Source organism: Pleurodeles waltl, chromosome 9 (genome assembly GCF_031143425.1).
Source record: "Pleurodeles waltl isolate 20211129_DDA chromosome 9, aPleWal1.hap1.20221129, whole genome shotgun sequence".
Lineage (NCBI taxonomy): Eukaryota > Metazoa > Chordata > Amphibia > Caudata > Salamandridae > Pleurodeles > Pleurodeles waltl.
In genome coordinates, this window is record NC_090448.1 from 1,150,990,185 (window position 1) to 1,151,005,082 (window position 14,898).

Genomic DNA, 14,898 nt, shown 5'->3' on the forward strand with positions numbered 1-14,898 from the left:
AGATAGCTCCCCCATTACTAACTCCGGCTCTGAGGATAGAGATCCTGTGGGAGTCTAAGGTTGCTTTGAAGACTTGCCTCTTCCAGAGTGTTTCTTATGCTTCCTATGTTTTTTCTTCTTAGTTCCATGAGGAATGGGAGGAAGGAGACCTGGAATGAGGTGGGACCATCAAAGATTCTGCCTGTCCCTATGGACCCGGGTCATAAACAACTTGGCCTCCCTTTCCTTGATGACCTTTGAATACATATGGAGGCATGATTCATAGGAACGAGAATCATGGTCAGATCACATGCACCATAAGCATATGGAGTGAGTGTGGATGATGGGCATCTGCCACTCAAGTCTCTACAAGGCTTAAAGCCTGAATGTTTAGGAGGCGACACAGCACTGTACTTCGAGTCATTTTACGTGAGGAAAAGTCACAACTCTCAGGAGAAAGCAAGCTCCAGATCTGCACTGAAGGTGCGGAAAAAAGGGATCGGATGTCGCTGCTCCGAGGTGACACTATATGGCTTTGGCGGCATCGTCCGATGCCACTTTCGGCATCGATACAGAGTCACTGCACCCTACCATTGACATGAGAGCTTTGAAGTTTCCGGATCCAGTCTGATGCCTGTGATTATTCTAAAGGTGAATAATCTGCAGGTAGAAGTATTCATCAGAAGCTTCCAATTTTGAATCAAGTGCGCACTCCAGGGTGTGTAAAACCCTTAAGTAGTGATTGAGGGAAAGGTAAAGGCTAAAAAGGGATTACTGTCATTGGCGGTTTTCAACGATGTCATAATTGAGATAGCTATCATCGATGAGGCCGTCTCTGCCGTGGACAATGGATGCATTTTCACTGTTGATGGGTGTCGCCATCAACAGAGGTGCCATCGACAGGTCAAAGGTACATGGAGAGGTGACAGTCTCCACAGGGATCATCAATGGTGTCGTTGTCAATAAGGATGAGTGGTCTTTCTCATTGACGATGGAGCTTTGGTCACCGAAGACTTGGGCAGCAACTTTGACTGAATGTCAATAGTGATGGATTAGTGCTTAATTTGTGCATGTTGTTCCTTGACATTTCTAAGACTTTTTATGAGGAAGGCTTTGTCTGAGGTTTGGAAGAAGTGGCAGCTGGGACTTATGAAGTAAATTCTAGCTGAGGAAGTTTCATATGCTTCCATTTTTGTGCTGCCTTTATGGAAGTGCTTGGTGAGGCATTTTTACACTGAGTCTCCTCCGGAGAAGGGGCATCCCCCATTTATAAAAGGAAATTCTCTTCTTTTGCAAGCTGAGAGCCAACCTCATGACTGAATCATTCCCTACCTCAATTATGGGGAACTGATGCAAGCATATATAAATCTTTAAGCAGTCTAGTTCTGGAGAAACAATAATGTTGGGTCTCAATCCTTCTTTAATTCCAATTTCAATTTCTGTGCCTGGTCTTTAAATGTCTACACTTAGTGCTATCTTCCACCTTCAAACGCTGCCAAAAGTGTTAATTCTTGGATCACATACTTCCAAGATCCCATAATCCTTCTTACATCTACAAAAAATCTTCATCGCTTATTTTCCTCTCGATGGCTCTCAAGAACTCAAAGACGCTAAGCTCCATTGTAAACTGGCAGAACGAACAGACCTGCAAGATACGGACATCATACTATGCCTCGTGCATCTTACCTTAGTCCTTGATGGCCTCACGCTACTTGTGGACCAGTGAGGAATGGTTACCAAGGTTCTCCTCGACCTTTTGGCCTACTTTGATATGGAGGCCCAAGATATCCTTCTTTCCCAGGTCTCTGAATCTGCCATTGCAGCCCATGACTTCGTTTAGATGACATCATATCTCACAGACTACACACAAGCAAACCATCTTTCCACTTGCGGATTCTCTTTTGAACTAACCTGCTGTAGAGTCCCATAGGACTCCTCTCTCAGTCTAACATTATTCAATGTTTATGCAACCCCTTTGCCCGCCTTATCCTCTTATTTGTTTTTTATTTAGTGACCTATGCCGATGACAATCAAATTCTTCAACACCTTCCCCCTTCCATGCGTAATTCCGGCTCTAAATTTACTTCTTATTTATTGGCTGTGATCAGATGGATGAGGACTGATTCTCTTAAAATCAACAAAACTGAAGTTCTAATTGTCAGCAAAGATCCCTTCATTTAGTTTAAAGACTGGTGACCCAGCAACCTGCCTCCTGCCTTTTTACCTGTCACTGAAGTCAGCAACATGGGATTCATTTGCAATCCTTCCCTCTCAGGTTAACAACGTTTCATTTACCTGTTCCTGCCATCTGAAATTGATTTTCAAAATCACTCCTTTCCTACCCTTCAGCTAGGCAAGCTGTGAGTTAAGAAGTTATTCTTTTCCGTCTGTATTATTGTTATTCTCTCTACTTTAGACTTGTACATTCCTTTGTTTCTCTCCTTTCCAGAATGCAAAATGCTGCGGCCCAGGTGACAACCCACATTCCTTGTTACTATTGTATGACTCCCTGTCTTGTCTCTCTTACATAGCTATTGGTCCTACGCTTAACTGGATTCAAAATTCTGTGTCTTGTATGCTATGCTATTCACTATCCTGGTCCCTGCTATTTGCAAATGAAATCCGTCCACGCCTCTTATTCTCATTGCCTTCTCGCACCCTCTCTGCATCTTCTTGTCATTCAAAGAAATCTCTACAGTTGTGCAAATGGCAGCTCTTTTTCGTACTTTGTGAGGAAGATTTGGAATGCTCTCCACTTACACATTCGATGCATAGCCATCACTGTGCGATTTGTAAAGCATTAAATGTCCGCCTCTTTTCTATATCACATTAAGAATTTAGAGTAATTGCACTTGGCAGATTGCATTAGAACAATGTGCCATTATTGGTGACAGCTGAGCTTTACATATGGCTTGGTATAGTATAACATGTGTTCTCCAGTTCCCATCTAATTATAATCACTCTGCTCCTCCTTTATTTCATTTGTTTTTCGACCATCTTGTGATGTTTCTAGTTTATGTTCCTTTACACTGCTATCACCTACCTTTGGAAAGAATTACCTAGGGAGATACATCTGTCTCCTTTACCCACCTTTACAGTACAGCTAAAGCAACATCTGTTCGCACGTTATCATACAAAAACTATGATACTCATTTTGCAGTTTCACCTTTTTGGATTGTAATGCATTATTTATTGTTTTGTAAAGTGACTAACACAAGTCTGAAATACCCATTTTTACACTATCTAGGAAAAGCATTTATCTTAAGTAACACAAGCATGAATCTGCCACTAGCTAGTATCTGTGAGAGGCGAGGTTCTTGCTGCCTCCCAGCCGCCTCAGCGCTTATTTCCAGACTATAAGAAAGACAAGGAGCATGCCTGACAACCCATGAAGTACACACCACCAAACCTGAGAAGACCCAGCTTTTCCGTAACATAACCCTCCCCGGTAGGATGATGGAGTGGAGGGGGTGGGCCACGCATCTGCAGACGCGAGCTCAGGCCAGGTGTGCTAGAGGTTTACCTGCAGGCGAAGGAGATAGTCAACGGTGCTGATAATAATGTTCACGGTTGTGGTGTTACCCATCTGAGTACGTAGGAAATTCTGGAAGTCTGAAATGACAAAGAAGGTGGAGACAATGAGCCTCATACACCAGAAAATGTTTTGTCCTAAATATGCTAGTCAAGTATAAGACTAAAGTGTAAAACGTGCTTCTACTTAAGAGAACCCTCCTGGTGTGCAGCCTATATATATATATATATATATATATATATATATATATATATATATATATATATATATATATCAACAGTTTCTAACAACTTTGTGCGCACGCCCCACCCTAAACCATGCCATGAAACACCCAGGTGACAGCGCTTGTGGCGCTGAGAGATTCAACTTTGCCTATTATTTACTCCCATCCCGTTCCTAAGAAGATTCTTCAGGTTGTAGGTTTCGCATTCCCTTATTTCTGCTCAGACACCAGAGTACACAAGTGCAGGGACGTAAGCTTGTGATGTACAGATGTGCTGCACACTTCACCCCTGTACACCCTGCAAGACAGTTCCAGAAGGCTGATACCGCTTCTCGACCAAATAAGCGGTTACAATAAATTCATATTAGGAACATACTTTGAGGCATAGGTGAGGCTTTAAAGCCTCTGTTCCTTTCCAGCAGCTGTGTGGAAGGATATGGCAGAATTATGCCACAAGGCTGCCCCATAAAGGATAATTAAATAATAATGCCAGCTATGGTAACCCTAATACTTTGTTTTGTGAAGCTCTTCTGTTCAGATTGATTTGATTTGTGCATAGTATTCCCTTAGCATTAGAAAATCACAAATGTTTCCTATGTCCACCCATTATTTGCTGTAAGTCTGCGGTAGCCTCCGCGGCATACAGATAGGTGGCTCTGAGGTCTGAACGTTATCCCGCTGAGCTGTCCTTTGAGAGCGGGGGATACACACCGAGACCAGACAGGGGCGCGTGCTCTCACCGATGGGGGACTGGACGTACCAAATGGTCCCTGGGGACATCAGTGGCCTTTGATGTTAATGTTTCGCCGAAAGGTCAACAGAAACTCAAGTGTGCAGTTTTGGTCTGAGCCGGTACACATGGCTAAGGCATTCACAAGCGCTCACGATGTTGGCAAGGAAGGACACTAAGGCACAGGAAAATAAGCCATCTGCCCTGGCTCACTCAGTTTGCCAAAGTCAAGAAGCGGGCTGAGACCCCACGCACTGCCTTAGAGATGAGTCCGCGCTATAAAAAAACTGCAAAAAATAAACCTGAGTCTACTGTATGTAGGCGCTATAAGATCTCATATGCCCAGGCTCACTCAGTTTAGTGAAACCCTGAACAGGAGCCGAGAACCCTAGCCTCCTGGTTCCACGGGTCCTGATGCAGGCGCTTTAACATCTCATATGCCCAGGCTCACTCAGCTTGGAGAATCCTTGAATCAGGGCTGGGAACCCTAGCCTCCTGGTTCCACGGGTCCTGATGCAGGCGCTAGAACATCTCATGTGCCCAGGCTCACTCAGCTTGGAGAAGCCTTGAATCAGGGCTGGGAACCCTAGCCTCCTGGTTCCACGGGTCCTGATGCAGGCGCTTTAACATCTCATGTGCCCAGACTCACTCAGCTTGGAGAAGCCTTGAATCAGGGCTGGGAACCCTAGCCTCCTGGTTCCACGGGTCCTGATGCAGGCGCTTTAACATCTCATGTGCCCAGACTCACTCAGCTTGGAGAAGCCTTGAATCAGGGCTGGGAACCCTAGCCTCCTGGTTCCACGGGTCCTGATGCAGGCGCTATAACATCTCATGTGCCCAGACTCACTCAGCTTGGAGAATCCTTGAATCAGGGCTGGGAACCCTAGCCTCCTGGTTCCACGGGTCCTGATGCAGGCGCTATAACATCTCATGTGCCCAGGCTCACTCAGCTTGGAGAAGTCTTGAATCAGGGCTGGGAACCCTAGCCTCCTGGTTCCACGGGTCCTGATGCAGGCGCTATAACATCTCATGTGCCCAGGCTCACTCAGCTTGGAGAAGCCTTGAATCAGGGCTGGGAACCCTAGCCTCCTGGTTCCACGGGTCCTGATGCAGGCGCTATAACATCTCATGTGCCCAGACTCACTCAGCTTGGTGAAGTCTTGAAGCGGGATGAGAACCCTAGCCTCCTGGTTCCACGGGTCCTGATGCAGGCGCTATAACATCTCATGTGCCCAGACTCACTCAGCTTGGTGAAGTCTTGAAGCGGGATGAGAACCCTAGCCTCCTGGTTCCACGGGTCCTGATGCAGGCGCTATAACATCTCATGTGCCCAGACTCACTCATCTTGGAGAAGTCTTGAAGCGGGGTGAGAACCCTAGCCTCCTGGTTCCACGGGTCCTGATGCAAGCGCTATAACATCTCATGTGCCCAGGCTCACTCAGCTTGGAGAAGTCTTGAAGCGGGGTGAGAACCCTAGCCTCCTGGTTCCACGGGTCCTGATGCAGGCGCTATAACATCTCATGTGCCCAGACTCACTCAGCTTGGTGAAGTCTTGAAGCGGGGTGAGAACCCGAGTCTCCCGCTTCCCCAGGCCCAGATGTAGGCGCTATAACATCTCAAATGGCATCCCAGGGTCTCATTTAACAAAGATGAATGGGTCCTCAGAGACCCCGGCAGGAAGAGGCTGCAGCTGCCACCACTACCGGGTCCTCAGCGCCGTTCCACTGGCTCACAAGCACGTCCTTAGTGCCCTGCACAGGCACCAAGGTGCCAAAACTGGCAGGGTGCAGAGCCAGGGATTCTGTCTCTGCCACCTCCTGGCACAGCGCAGCACAAGCCCTGGGCGTTCGGCCAGCCGCAGACCTCCAGCTGCCTCTCCGAATACGCATCAGGCTACACCAGAGGTCTTCAAACTGGGGGGCGGGCCCCCCTAGGGGGCTTCAAGTGATCTCGGGGGGAGGGGGGCGCCAGGCACTGGCCAAAAGAAGCATTGTACAGATAACATGCCTTTGTTTTAAGCAGAAGCTTGTTATTGCATTTTTTTTAAAGGAAACAGAACTTAACTGCAATGTTTAAATAGGTCTAGGCATATTTAAACATTGCCATCTTTATAAAACAATTGTGAAAAATTCTGAGGGGGGCCCAATGATTTTTATTTTTCAACAGGGGGGGCGCAGAATTAAAAAGTTTGGAGACCACTGGGCTACACTATGGGTTTACAATGCGGGAGGGGCCGATTCAGGATTCTTTACTGGATAGACAACTAGGAAAGACGTAAACATACAGAATCTAAAGAGATGTAAGCGAGTCAATGACTTTCCTGGATATCTGGCCTCGACCTCGCCCTGCCGGATTTACGCCGGACACCTTTTCACAGTAGGAGGCCGTGGTGTCACCGAAAACAAAAACGCTCTTCACCATTTCTTGACACACGATTGTCTCGGTGCTAGTGTTAGCGTTAGTAGACGGGGTAAAAAAGGGTTCGGGTTTTTTGTCCAGTAGCCAAAGTGAGAATCTCAGCGACTGATGCACAGAGGGAAATCCAAAATGGAGGCAGCAGCAGAGGGTTCCACGTTTGGCAGAGCGCGGCGCCGGGATTGGGGGTTTTCGGCCACAAACGAAGGCTCCTTTGACGTGTCTGTTTTCAGATTCTTCTCTACACCTGCAGTATATAAGTGACCTTAAGTGGTCTCTACCGGATCTTTATATTAACGAAGACACTTAGGGAACTGTGTCCGCTGCTGTTGGCTCCTGACCTGGAATATCTGAGCTACGCTGGACTCGCTGGGGCTGTGGGAGCTCCCCTCTCAGGCAGCTCAGGCTAGGCAGCTCAGGCTAGGCAGCTCAGGCTAGGCAGAATGCAGCAGCCGTTCAGCTGCTAAACCAAGCCTCGGTTTACAGCTAAAACAGCTAGTTATCTTCGGTAACCTTTCTACTTTAGCGTCATGTTGAGTTCTAATCTTAATGCACCTTGAGACAGAAGGCTGGATCTAAACATTTTTTTGGGCCAGATGTATGAAGAAACCACTTTGCGAATCTCTAATAGCGATTTTTAAGAAATCGCTATTTCTGATTCGCAAAATGGTATGTGTCATATTTGCGATTCAGTAATAGCGATTTCTTAAAAATCGCAAATGCTATTACCGAATCGAAAATAGCGTTTCTGAGCCCATTCGCACCTATGGGCCTGTAGGCCATAACTGCACATTTTTTGCATTTCCAAAATTGCGAATTCCTAACTGGAATTCCCAATTTAGGAAATGCAAAACCCCAGGGTGCTGGGGTCCTACGGCCCCCTCTGCTGCACCCCAAAAAATATTTGAGGACATGTAAGGCGCACACATGCCAAATGGGCATGTGTGCGTTACATGTCAATTTTAAAAATGCATTTTTTTTTATTTTTTTTTATTTGCACATGGTTACCACCAACTTTTACTTGATGGTAATTGCGATTCCTTAATGCCCAATTCGCATTAAGGAAAAGCTTGATACATGTGTTTAAGAAATCGCAAATAAGGATTCCTTTTTTGCGATTTCTTATTTATCGATTTGCGATTCTCTAAATGGCCTTGCAATTTTAATGAATCACTATTTTAGCGATTCCTTAAAATTGCATAGCAAATGCCTTTCATACATGAAAGGCATTTTTGCATTCGCAAACGGCCATTCGCACCGTTTGTGAATGCAAATTCCCTTGATACATCTGGCCCTTTGAAAGAAAGCATCCTTTCTATGCTGGGTTACTAAACTACGTGCCAGCTGCAGATCTCAGTGGCATCGCCACAGGCGGTGGCACAGCAAGCCCATAAAAGACACCGCTAGCATTGACAATGCACGTTCCCTCTTCATTTTCTCTGCTAATAGGCCCTTTGACAATGAATGCATTTGCTCAAAAGGAGACCCCCTTTAATCAGCTAGGCAGCAATAAGGGATCTTGTAGAATTTCAACAAACAGTGCTGGTAGAAATGAACAGTGAAGTGTCATTTCATATCAGCAGACGTGAGTAGAGAACCCTTTTTAGGAATCTGAAGAGAAGTGATAATGGTTGCTAAGTTTCCTTTAACAATAGCAATGTTTAAACCATATCTAGCATGGAAAAGTCAAGCAGTAAAACTGTAGGAACATCTACTTTCAAAGGCCAACCTCCTTTTCGAGACACTACTCTTTAAACATCTGTCAGTTTCCAGTGTATCATCACTGGACTGATGGTATGCTTGTCTGGGTCCAACACATGAACCCACAAGTCAGGGGAATAACACAAGGAGGAGGTGGAAAACGGTTTAGGGGAGAATGCAATCATGGAGGGTAATACCTTCCAGGGGTGGGTCTGAGACATGCTGCCCCAACCACCTGAGAAGCGTGCTTTGACTTCCAGGACAGGGAGGTCTCAGCCCCATAAAATGTTAGAGAACGCTAAAGACCGTGTCTGGCAACATCGTTTGTTTTGACTCTTTGACTTGATGCTATAATTCGCACTTGAATCTCCGTCCCCTCACCTTTGTTTTCCCCTTCATCGATTCTCTCAGTTTCCAACTTCCATACTCCCTGTATTGATCCCTTGTTTTATTGTGGACTGACCTTAGTTTTTATACTGAGCTATAATTTGCACTGAACTCTGAATTCCTTTCTGATTAGGTTTTGATGGCTTGGAACCTGAGTTTGTAGCAGGCTGTAGATTTCCCATTTTTATTTGCCAACTACATTCTACCTTCAGATAGAGAGGTATGCATCTCGTCTTCGGTTCTAGGCTAGTTACAGTGATGCTTCCTCTCACTCCGGGTAAGCCAGATCACGCTTTGGACATTTTACCTATAGATTATAGAATTCCTACTCTGTGCTTCAATGCTCACTGTATTATGTTTTACCCTCTTGACAGTGGGTCAAATCATAGTATGCCTCTGCAATGCTCTGCTATCCTGTACCTCAGAGGGTCCAGTCCAGGCCTTCTAACAGCCATTAAGCTCTCAAATCTCTTTCTAATCCCTCACCCCCTGTTCCCCTTTTCGAAACAGGTGCTTGCTACCCTCCTGGAGACTGATACAGAGAGTGAGATATCCTCTAAGGGAGGAGGTGGAATTAACCTTACTAGCCTTCTGGCTACATTCCAAGGGTCGTGAAAGTTTTCTCTCAACCGAGACAAGAATCCTACCGCTTGTTCCTCTATTGGTGCCTTGTAAATCTTTGGGCGTACACCACTAAAGTGATTTTGTAGCCATCACACAGAGTGGAGGACCAAAGTGAAGAATGCTGCTGACTCTGACATTTGGCTCGGGATGGGTGGAAATCGTGCTCGTGGTTGAGGCCGTAGTTGTGATGGATGGTGCGCTCCGTAAGGTGAAAATCACCCATAGCCTCAAAACTTTATGCAACTGTGAATGAAACTGGTGAGCTGTTCAGGCCCAGCAAGCGAGCAGCAGCCCTGCTCTGCTTCAATATGTCCAGGGATTGTTAGGCATTTTTACCAAAAAGTGACTGAATGACATATTTATCATGCTCACCTTGCAGATCCGGTTGAACACATCCAAGCATGTCCCTACAGGTCTGGTTGCCGTGTCCGCAATATCTAGTGCAGTTATTAAGGCTTGCTTACATGTGTTCATATCACATTGATCCCATCTTTAGCAAGTTCAAAGATTCAGGGCCTGATGTAGGTTTCGGCAGACGGGTTACTTCGTCACCACTGTGACGGATATCCCGTCTGCCGAAATATAAATCCCATTATCATCCTATGGCATTTATATTTCGGCGGACAGGCTATCTGTCCCCATTGTGACAGAGTAACCTGTCTGCCGAAATCAAAATCAGGTCCCCATAACTAAATCAGTCATCTACCAAAGTGCCAGGAGGTATTCAGCAATTCAAGCCCTTGAGGCCACGATACATGAAGTAAAAACATTTTGCCCACAGAATGACGTTTTCTTGAGTTGCTGTCAGGTGTCATTGTTGGAACGCCGTCGAGGGTCAGCTTTCTGCTGATGGGTTCTGAGACACCCAGCATATGGTGGCAGAAACCTTCAGTTATTCAGTGGTGACGGTGCCTGTGAAGCTTCCCAAGGCACCATAACTATGCCCTGCTCATTAAAGCCTTGTTGAATGGTAAGAGAGATGCTACAGCTGGAGCCTGGTGTGCAAGAATATCAGTTATTAACGCGGATCTGGACTTGCATTTGACGTGAGTAGTTCAACTCTCTTCCATTTTGATAACAACTGGGCAAATTAAAAGTGACAATCCGAAAGATCACAACAGAGATACAAAGTTTACCTTTCCAGGATGTGCCACACTGCTGGCATTCTAGAAGCTTGACGCAAGACCGATGCCAGTGGTTAAGTGTTGTCCACCTTACTGTCACCATCCTCCTTTCGGTTAGGATTCTGAATAACCAAATTCACTAGAGGCCAATCCAAGCAGTGCATTAAATCTGGCTAAAACCTCGGATGTGGCAACGTTTCTCACTGGGGTATCTTTGTAGGTAAAGTACCAGACCAGAGGGCAATGGTCAAAGCCCAATCAGAGCTGGTGCACTGACCATGTTGTGGCTAGTCCTGGTTCTTCCAGTTCATAGGCTGATTTACACAAGACTCTTTGAGGCTTTTTACGTGGTACCATTGGAACCAAACTGGAGCCAGGTCTAGCAGTGGAGGGTTAAACTCAGGCCTGAAGTGGCTGGTGCTACCTCGGAACAAGAAGGGGCTGCTGAAGCCAAAAGAAAGTTGGAGTTTTCCAGCTTTGGTTGGAGTTTTAAAATGGCCTTAAGAGTTTGCCTGAAGAGTTATATTTGTGTAGGGTTTGGTCCAGGTGAAGGCAGGTATACTTGCAGAAGCTGCATCAGAATAGAATCAGAGTGTTCGTCGTGTACTCTTTCTCTAGGATTATGCTTTTTGTGACTTATCTGTGATGTTGGGAGGACGAGGAACAATTGTGCTTCTTTAAATTTGAGGTGCCGATGCTGCATATATAGACTATTATGAGAGATAAATATCTTAGAGAAGGAGTTGGTCAGGTTCTGGAAGAAGTCAGTCATGAATCCTTCTGTTTGTAAGAGGCCATATAGAGTATTGCCTCCTTTTTGCTGGAAGCCCTCAGGTGAACAAGGCATAAGGGTTGGAAAGGCATCGGTAATATCTAGCTGCCATAAAACACTTATACATGGAATGTTAGTGGAAAATCAACATTTGGCCCCCACAACAGAGGAAAAACTTGGACCTCGATTGGATTGTCTGATTTTTTATTTTTATTTTTATAGTTTATTCACTATTCCTTGCGAGGCCTAAAGCAATTTCCAACAGGGTCACTTAAGTGCTTTACATTTCACTGTGTTTCTGGGCACCATTTAGGTGCATGACAGAAAGGCTGGTGGTTGCAGTTAGGTTAAATATTGAAATGTGGTTTGTAGATCCAGTAGATGTGGTCCTTCCAGTGTGGTTGTTTGTATAAATCTCTATAACACTGAGGTGCAGACAACAGGATTTTTATCCATGCAAACAGTTCAGAAGCAAGAAGGTGAAAACTAGGCAGTGCAGCAGTGCGGCAAGCTCCACATCTTTAAGCATTGGGCACAAGAGGACACCAGCGAGGGTGATGATTTTATAGATGGAAGTATCACTTTCAGTGTTGATACCTAGCAGATTTGTGATTGGTACTACGACGTTGCCACCTAGTACCACAAGGAGGAATGCAGACATTTCTCTAATCAACAGATGTATGCTTTCAGATTAAGAGTCTATGGGAAGGAATCTTCATCATAAAACCATCTTGCAGAGTCTTGACTAGTAGTCTGTAACCTTCTGTACCATAGTCAAGTTGGCCATGATGGTCATAAAAGTTCTGCAAGGTTTGACCCCATGCATTTGCAGTCTTATTTTGCACATTGAGGTACAGAAGATACAGGTCTTCAGAGGATGCAATATTGACCAGACCATGAGTATTACGACATGTAAGACAAGGAGGATACACCCTTCCTAGTGCAGAGCTGGAGTTATGGGCCTTACTCCAACTCCGTTATAGATGCAGCCCAAGGCTACCACTCTCCATTACTGCTGTGCCTTTGTTGATTTTCCCCCATTTTTTATCATTTCAGCGCATGCGGGGTAAGGTATGAGATGAAGGGATTTTAAAAAAGGGAATTAAGTCAATGGCAGTGCAGAAAATATCAACATTATGAAGTAATGCAGGATCTTACAGAAGCCTCCTTCATCATTGAGTTGACCCCACAAAACAAGTGCAACTCCAACCTTTAAGAGGATTGCCAAAGAATTACGTACCGTTATTATGACCTTCACATAGAAGTTGCAAAAATCTAAAGAGATCTCGCGTAAACTCATCATTCTGTAGCACTTTCTCACCTGTGGAAGAAAGAGGCAAGTCAGCAACCTCCTACTGCACTTTCAAGGAAATCTGCAGGCAGAGCATCACTCAGAACTGAAACAGCAGTCATCATACAACCAGTAGAAATGATTTAATGGCTCAAAACTGGAAAGCCACAAGTATGTAATAGGCATGTAAAGAGCCAACAAAGAGGGTATAAGCTAGGAGGTCAGAGATCACGCGCATTGCGATGTCATGAAAGCGCAAATGGCCCTTTAGTGTCCTTTTTATATATACAATGACCACACTGCAACAATGAGCTTCTCAAAGTCCCACTTATATGAATCATTCAACAACCTCATGCTGGTTAGACTTGCGACTGAACTGTCCCCACCAGTTATTCCCATCATCAGCCCCCATCAGTTATAGTCTTCATCACAGCCTTCTACTGATGTACTAGAGTTCCTTATTACGGGTTAAAAGAACACTGAAACTCTTCCATAGTCAACACACCACAGTACCTCACCCTACATCTTATGACCACCTTGTACACCCCACGTTTTTATTGTGGTAGCGCACATGGTTTCGTTCAGCACCAAAATTAATGAGAAATGATGTCTACTAAAGAGGGACATCTTATGTAATACCCATTCTATTTAGGCCTTGTTAGGCATTACTGCTTATCTTGTAATAAGGCCCATGTGAGCTCTGATATCTCACCTTCCCCTGTAGCATAGCACTGGTGAGCTTTGATGCTCAAAATTCCCATTAATAAGGCTCTGGTGAGCTTTGACATCTCAGGTCCCCTGTAGTATGGCCCCAGTGAGCTGGGATGCTTCAGCTTCTCCCTAAATAAGGACTGTGTGAGCTTTGCCAGCTTAACTTCCACTGTACTAAGACCCTGGCAAGCATTTGCATCCACTTTACCCCTAAAGTAAGGCCTTGGCAAGATCTGATGTCTCATCTTCCTCCGTCATAAGGCATGTTGAGCTTCAATATATCAGTTTCCCCTGTAGTAAGACCTCTGTAAGTTTGCCTTCAAAACGTACCCTGTTGCAACCTTCTGGCAGACTTTCACATCTCATCTTCTCCTACAGTAAGGCACTGCTAAGATCTGACATCTTGGTTTCCCCTACTGTAAGGCCCTTGTGAGTGTTGATGCCTCAGCTTCTAAAGTAGTAAGACCCTGGTAGGCTTTTACATCTCATCGTCCTCTAAAGCGAGGCAGTTGTGAGATCAGTTTCTCCTGTAGTAAGGCCTTGATAAGCTTTGATGTTTTCTCTTCCCCTCGCATAAGGCACATTTCGCTTTCGCCTTTAGTACGACCCTTATGAGCTTTGCTGTCTGAACTTTCCCTGTTGTACTCGCAGGCTGATATCTGACATCCCAGTATCCCCTGTAGGAAGGCCATGGTGAGGATCTACCAGCGTTCCCCGCAGTAAGGATTTGCTGAACTTCAGCATCTCCCTTGTCTCTGATGTCAGCTCTGCTATTTTACCATATCTTGTAAGACTCTGGACAGCAGGGCTCTATCACCAGATCTTGGTGTGAGCTTTGCCAGCTCTCCATGTCTCTGAGTAAGACCCTTGTCAGCTTTGGAATTACATCTTTGCATGTAGTAAGACTGTGGTGAGTTATAGTACCTAACTTTTGCGACTAGCTGAATTGGCTATGTTTCTCTCAGTATGAGGTTTTGTTATTGTTAGTTGTGAGTAATCTGGTGGTCTTGAGATCCCAGGAGCAGTTCTGAGCTTCCTCGCAGTGCTCTTCACAAAGCATCCAACATGCTTACATAGGACGGGAGGGAATCCTGGCTCCATGCTCATTCAATTCTTGCCCTTTCCTGCTATGATGATGAAAAGAGCTTCCGTTAGTGTAAAATGCAGCTGCGGTGTTTTGTGAAGCAGACATCTGCCCATGGAGGAACAAGGCCACCAATGGAAGCTACATAGCTCACTGACTGAAGCTAAGTAAATACTCATCAACAGCAGAATGAACTTGAGTGAAGCAAAAGACCACTCAGCCGAAATGATGCGCAATCAATCACCCTGTGTGTGGGAGGCCGCAGAACGGGTTGGTCCACGCTTATCGTGAGATGCAGTTCCTAGCGGTAGATGCCATCGACTCT

General features: G+C 45.4%; 1 protein-coding gene across 9 annotated transcripts in view; it reads right to left on the bottom strand.

Moving 5' to 3' along the window:
• The window catches only part of RYR3 (ryanodine receptor 3), a 1,450,647-nt gene that overhangs the window by 272,579 nt on the left and 1,163,170 nt on the right, over nt 1-14,898 (bottom strand). For all 9 annotated transcript variants that reach the window (XM_069208992.1, XM_069208994.1, XM_069208991.1 and 6 more), the window contains 2 exons: nt 12,728-12,808; nt 3,503-3,591 (listed from right to left, as the gene is read on the bottom strand). In XM_069208992.1, the coding sequence (XP_069065093.1) occupies nt 3,503-3,591; nt 12,728-12,808 (170 nt within the window). The remainder of the gene's footprint in view (nt 1-3,502; nt 3,592-12,727; nt 12,809-14,898) is intronic.